Raw genomic sequence first — 6161 nt, 5'->3', positions numbered from 1 at the left:
CTTTCCTCATTTGGCCCTTCAGAGACGAGTACTGCTTTGCGGAAGACAAAGTCGCAGATCTTCACGAATAGTGCTGTAAGTTCGTGTCCATATCTTCTGGTGTGAGTTAATTGCAAATATGTGCTTCTACCTACCATATCTTTGGACTCTCTTTTGACCCTTTTGGTTGGATTTTGTGTTTGTATCAGTTCAATCCTCGTGAAAATGCACTATCCTTGTCGTTGATAGAGACTTTTTGTTTGCATGATTGTACTCGACATATTCAAGGCCTCGAATTGTTTCCTGAGTTTATCTTTGGTTCATATGCCGCCTCATTAAATTAAATCTCATATATGTATTGCATTGTATAACATCAGTCCACAATATGATCACGGCATTAATGAGTTTTGTCTTACCTTGTTGCTTTTTTTTAATTTAACAATCCTGATGCGTCTGAGGCAGGCCTGTAAGCTCAAACTTGGTGATCCGAAGGGGGCGTTATTGGAAACTGACTTTGCCATCCGTGAAGGAGATAACAATGTCAAAGCCTTGTTTCGTCAAGGACAGGTACCGGAAGCTCAAACTCGGTGACCCGAGTCTGATTTCGTATCTGAACTCAGTTCCCTTAGAAATGAAGTAAATTTAATCGTCTCGGTAATAATATTTAGGCATATATGGCTCTCCATGACGTTGATGCTGCGGCCGAGAGCTTCAAGAAAGCTCTTCAATTGGAGCCTAACGACGGTCAGTATAGTAATAGTACTGGTTTTCGAGTATATTTTGTCGAGATGTTGACTGGTAAATCCTAATTGCCCGCGCGTGTGTTTTTAACATTTCAGCTGGTATAAAGAAAGAGCATGCTGCTGCTATGAAAAAGGTACACTGAATAAACCAAAACCCCGAGATCGCAATCCTTTGGTCCGAGGTCTGTAATAAAACCCTCGGGCTATTTTTAACGTGATTACCGATTTGCGCAGATTGCTGATCGACGTGACGAGGAGAAAAGGCGGTACCGCAAAATGTTTCTCTAAGATCGGTTAGTCATAACATAACATTACATCTTCAGATGCATTAAAACCGGCATTGAGTTGCTGATTTTGCGTTAGATTCTGTGTTTTTTTTTTTTTTGCTTTCAATACAGGATTTTTGCTTAGACCCCGGATAATGTACTCTTAACTAAAGATGAGAAAAGCTTACAAAAAAAAATGTTTTTTAAAGCCTTTTGAAGCTTTTTCCAGTTTCACTTCCTGATGATGCAGGAAAAAATTGTTATACGTTCTCTGTGGAATCTTTAGGGTGCAGTTTTTCGAACAAGGCCCTTTCTCCTTATTGGCATTTCTAATGAGCCCATCAGGGAACGTCCGTACAAATTGGCATTCCCAAATAGCCCATTTGCAACCTCTCTCGGGATTCAGACTGTGGCTCGGGCTCGGGCTCGGGCTTGGGCTGGAACCCGCTGATTCGAGCCCGCGTTCTCAGGATTCAATTCTAATATTGTTTTATTAGGAAAAGAATGGTTTGGATAACAAAAATCTCAATTATTTGATTTTTCGGTTATATATATTTCTGATTCGTTAGGGTGTAAAAGGATCGATCCTGTCCGAGCTCGCACTTGATCCGAAAGTGTTAGGTTTTGGGCTCACATCGACCTGAATTTTTTCGGATCTACAAAACCAAATTTGAATCCCCTGTAAGAATCAAGTTCAGGTTCGGGTTGGATCGATCCGGACCGACACGTTGGTTTAAGATTTTTTCTTTTTATTTTTCATTTGAATTATTTGGCCACATGTTTCTAAATCTGAGTTTTAACCCATCGGATTTAACCCGGCCAAATCCGAAACCCTATTTGAGTTTGACTCAAAAATCCAAACTCAAACCCGAATATTTTCGGGCAAGTTTGAGTTGGTGGGTTTAAGACCTCGGACTAAAAATTTAAATGATTTAATTTAATTTTAAAATAATATATATCTGATTGAATTTTAGATCAATTTATTGTGTATATGATTATAAATTATTCAATTTGATTCGATTTAATTTTGGGTAATCAAACCAAAAGATGAGACTTAATTGTATGATTAACAAACTATGGCGTTCTAGAGAACAAAGACCAAATTTATAGGAATTGGTCTTTGGTTTGGAGAAAGGTCAAAAAACAGTTGGGGGCGTTGGACAAAACAATGAATTGAAACAGAGAGTACTGTTTTGTCTTCTACTTGATGACGTGGAATTGACTGAGACACGGAGACTCTCTCTCTCTCTTAATGTACGTACTCTTGAGATATAAATGGCCACAGCCCCACAAGTACCATGGTACTTAACCGGTTCTAACCGATCCAAACCGGCCTAACTAAACCGGGTTCGGTTCCCTTTCCTTTTGGGTGGGGCCATGTACGTCGATCGAGAGACGTGACATGTTTTACATTACCCGGTTATCTTTGTCATCCAAGATGTGAACAATGAACATTGTGCAGTGCCAAAATGATGCTTGCTTTTTTTTTGTGTGTGGAAACATTTAGTAAAAATAATAGATAAAATGGAAGGAAACATTTAATTTCAAATCTTTTGCTTATCCCATCTAAATTTCAATTTGAGTATACAAAATATTCGAATTTTTATGATATTAGTATGTATATTTATTATCATTTTTAAATGATAAAGAGATTAAAACATTGAGGATAAAAAAACAAAAAGAAGCGATAAATTTTACATTAGTATTATACCAGAAACATTTTGTACTCCCACAAAGGAAGAGTCTATATTATAATAGACCATCATATTAGAAATGTTTTAAGATTATATTTAATAATCATTATTTGGAAAATCATATGTATCAAATAATGTATTTTATACTATCTTATAATAGTTGGTGTATTAATGTGATCTAAATAAATTTAAAACCACAAAAAGTAGTATTTATATACCATGCTATAGTTAAATTTTTTTTAATAGGTGAAATTAGACATTATGACTTTGCATAATTGATATTAACCCATTGATCGCTTGTTCAACCAGTGAAATCTGTTCTGGGTTATTATTTTATTCTAACTTATCTATATTATAATAATATATAAGAAGTATAGTAATATATCAATAGATAAGAAGTATAGCAGCTAATAATGGATGATAATAATTCATAAGATATAGAGTTGTGGTAATAATTTTATATTTTTAAAAAAATTTCTATACTTTGGTGTTATAAAGGGTTTCCTATTTAATTATCTAACAAGAAGATTATAATTAAAAAATGAATAGAATCCCGATCTCATCGCTAATCATAAACCAAAAAGGCTCATCACCAACCTTTGATTTTTTTTTTCTTTCTAGATAATTTATTAATCCTTTTTTAATTTTTCTCGAGAATCATCCATTTTTATATACACATTTTTTTCACTTGGTAAAATTTATAGTGTCATTGAGTATATTTCAATTTAAATATATAAATCAGATCGAATCGAATCTAGTTATATGAAATGGAATGAAATAGGAACAAATAATATCCAATCGCATCGTCGATCTAACATTGATTTATTATAATTAAGATTAAATCCTATTAAATAAATCTAAATTTAATACAAAAATATTAAAAAATTGATAAACAATGTTTAATAAAATGAAGTGAAATCGGATTTAAATGGAATAAAAAGTTCATATAAAAACTGAATAGATTTAGATTTTTTTTTAAATCTAAAAATTTCAAATTTTAGAATAACCAAATAAAAAAAAAAACAGAAATCTATATATCTTTCGGCCCTCTTCTACTTTTCAAGTACACAAAGAGAAAAAAAAAATTGAAATAAAGAAAGAGTTAATCATTGCAACCTATAGAGGCAAAAGAGTATTAACTCATCTTAGGTTGTATTAGTTATTTAATAAACCTTAATTAGCTTAACTAATTTTCATCATCTCTTTTTTTTTCATTTGTTTTAAGAAATATAAAGCAACTTTCACACTGTTAGGAGCATCATTACCGTTAATTATTCCACAAAACCTCATGATTAAGGGATATAATCCCTTTTCCTCTTTATTTTTCCATTTTCACTCAAATACCCCATGTGCCTTTTTCTTCCCCCTTTCGGCTTACTCGCCTCTTTGTTGCTTGATTATCCAACATTTTATTTCACTATAATATTTTTGTGACTTTTTTTTTGCATTCAGATGACATTTTTATATATCTTTAAAAAAATACATTGAAATCGGAAAAACTGTCAAAATAAAAATAAAAAATATATAATCATCATTTATATCCACAAATATATATCTATATCTCTCTCTATATATATATATATGTCAATTGTATGTCTCCTCTAAGTTGAATTAGTAATAATGAATCTGAATTTCTTCTTGAAGTGAAGTATTAGGGTTTAATCAGCCATCTGTTTTGGAAAAAAAAAATCATTGCTTGTCCATCATATTGTATAAATTTGTGGATACAAAGACGTATTATTCGCGGTGTAAAATAAAGATAAAAGAATCGGACCATACGAACGTGCTTTTCTAGGGCTACTTTACTTTTATTAATTGATTGATTAGCATGATTACGATTTTCCTTTTTTTTTTTTTGTAAATACTATTTCCAGTTATTATCTAAAAACCTTAGTTCAAACTCTAACATACTCTCTATACCATTTTTTAATTAATTTTTAGAATATATATATATATATATATACACACACACTCACATACACATATATATATATATATATATATAAAATCAAAATTCGGTTTATATTTTTCTTTAATTAAAAAATATTTTTATAAAATTTATTTTTACTCAGCCTTTTCCTATTATGCTGGTATTTGGATTCAAACTAAAATTCGATAATGCGATATAAAAAAATTCAAGATTATTTTTATATATTGAATTTAATTGCCATTTCGATCCAATTTTGCTTTTTTTTAAAATTCAAAACTCGAAGCAACAATGCTGACTCTAATAATAAATAACCAAATTATATTTTTTTCAAGAATAAATAACCATTTTCCAAAAGTTTAACAGGAAAAAATATTTTGGTTGTCTTGAAGAACACACATTTATAAAATTTCCTCTAAAAGAAGAACCAATATTACACTAATTTGAGAATTCCTCTGTTTATTTTTTATATCTTTATGTATGAATCTTTAAACAAATATGGCATTATCCATCAATGTGATGGACCAAAAAAAAATAATAACCCAACAAATGTTTGAACCATTTAAAAATTAGACAAGAAAAACAAAAATAAATACAAAGTGATGAAATTTCAGAAGAAATCAAGAACCTCCACGTGTCAAAGACCCGACTCTGGAAATGTTATGAACACCAGGGTTGAACCCTAAGCACCCTAACCAACCTTGCTTGTAAGGCAAGAAAGTCTTCCTCTTCATCTCCTCCGACACTGCCCTGTTCGCCGTGTAATGCAGCTCGTGAGCCGACACCGCTGGCTGTGACCTCGGCCTCGACCATGATGACCTGGAGGCCGAGGAACCGGCGCTTTCCGTCGACCGGAAACTCGAGTTTTTCGCCTCTTCTTCGACCTCTTTCTTCGACAGAATCTCGTATCTGTTTAAGGAATCTTTGGTAGGAACTGGTCTTCCCTCGGATGCGCTTCTGAAAAGCAACAGGTCCTTGAGTTTCCACTTCTTGTAGGCTCTTCCCGGGAACGAAAAGGCCGAGAAAATCGCGGAGGAGACGGAGGTTTTTCGGTTGCTTGCGGCGCAAGAGACGAATCTCGTAGGCTGTAATGAAGAGTTCTCGTCTTCTTCCTCGAGCATTATGTCTGAAACCCTCAAAGGAGATAAAGAGCGGCTTCCCTTGTGAACAAAACCTGAAGAGGACAGACCCTGTGACCGATCTCTCCCTCGTTGTTTCTGGTTAGACGACTCCACTTCCTTCTGAAACAGATCAAACCCATCTTTTTTCAGATCCTTAGATCTCGGAGACGAAATCTCAGAGGCGTGTTCATGTTCATAGCCAGGAGGTGGGCGTAAAGGACGGATCTTTCCGCCATGGAAGAGCTCGTCAGCGGCGGAAAATGATCCTTTCTCCAACTGGCCACTGAAATCGAACTCGAAATCTTCCGAGAAATCGCTCGCCGATGATCTCTTCCTGGAGGATTCGTCAAAGGGCGCGTTCGAACTGCGGAAAGATGACGAATTGGAAGGAGAAGGAGGGCTTGTGAAGGAGGTGATACCGAATCGTGTAG

The 6161-nt window shown here is 34.0% G+C and overlaps 2 protein-coding genes across 6 annotated transcripts in view; one reads left to right on the top strand and one right to left on the bottom strand.

The window, feature by feature from the left end:
- The window catches only part of LOC104819588 (peptidyl-prolyl cis-trans isomerase CYP40), a 3510-nt gene extending 1823 nt beyond the window's left edge, over positions 1–1687 (top strand). Inside the window, exons 4-9 of one of the 4 annotated variants that reach the window (XM_010549731.2) lie at positions 23–75; positions 442–546; positions 648–723; positions 819–856; positions 957–1015; positions 1275–1687. In XM_010549731.2, the coding sequence (XP_010548033.1) occupies positions 23–75; positions 442–546; positions 648–723; positions 819–856; positions 957–1010 (326 nt within the window). In that variant the 3' untranslated portion in view covers positions 1011–1015; positions 1275–1687. Of the gene's footprint in view, positions 1–22; positions 76–441; positions 547–647; positions 724–818; positions 857–956; positions 1201–1238 lie in introns of those variants that run through there. The other 3 variants (XM_010549730.2, XM_010549732.2, XM_010549729.1) reach the window with 3 other exon arrangements.
- Positions 1688–5057: 3370 nt separating this feature from the next.
- The window catches only part of LOC104819587, a 1506-nt gene continuing 402 nt past the window's right edge, over positions 5058–6161 (bottom strand). Inside the window, exon 2 of one of the 2 annotated variants that reach the window (XM_010549728.1) lies at positions 5058–6155. In XM_010549728.1, coding sequence (XP_010548030.1) covers positions 5230–6155 — 926 coding nt within the window. In that variant the 3' untranslated portion in view covers positions 5058–5229. The other variant, XM_010549727.2, reaches the window with a different exon arrangement.

This window comes from Tarenaya hassleriana, unplaced genomic scaffold (assembly GCF_000463585.1).
Source record: "Tarenaya hassleriana unplaced genomic scaffold, ASM46358v1 Cleome3, whole genome shotgun sequence".
Classification (NCBI taxonomy): domain Eukaryota; kingdom Viridiplantae; phylum Streptophyta; class Magnoliopsida; order Brassicales; family Cleomaceae; genus Tarenaya; species Tarenaya hassleriana.
This window is presented reverse-complemented; position numbering and strand designations above follow the sequence as displayed.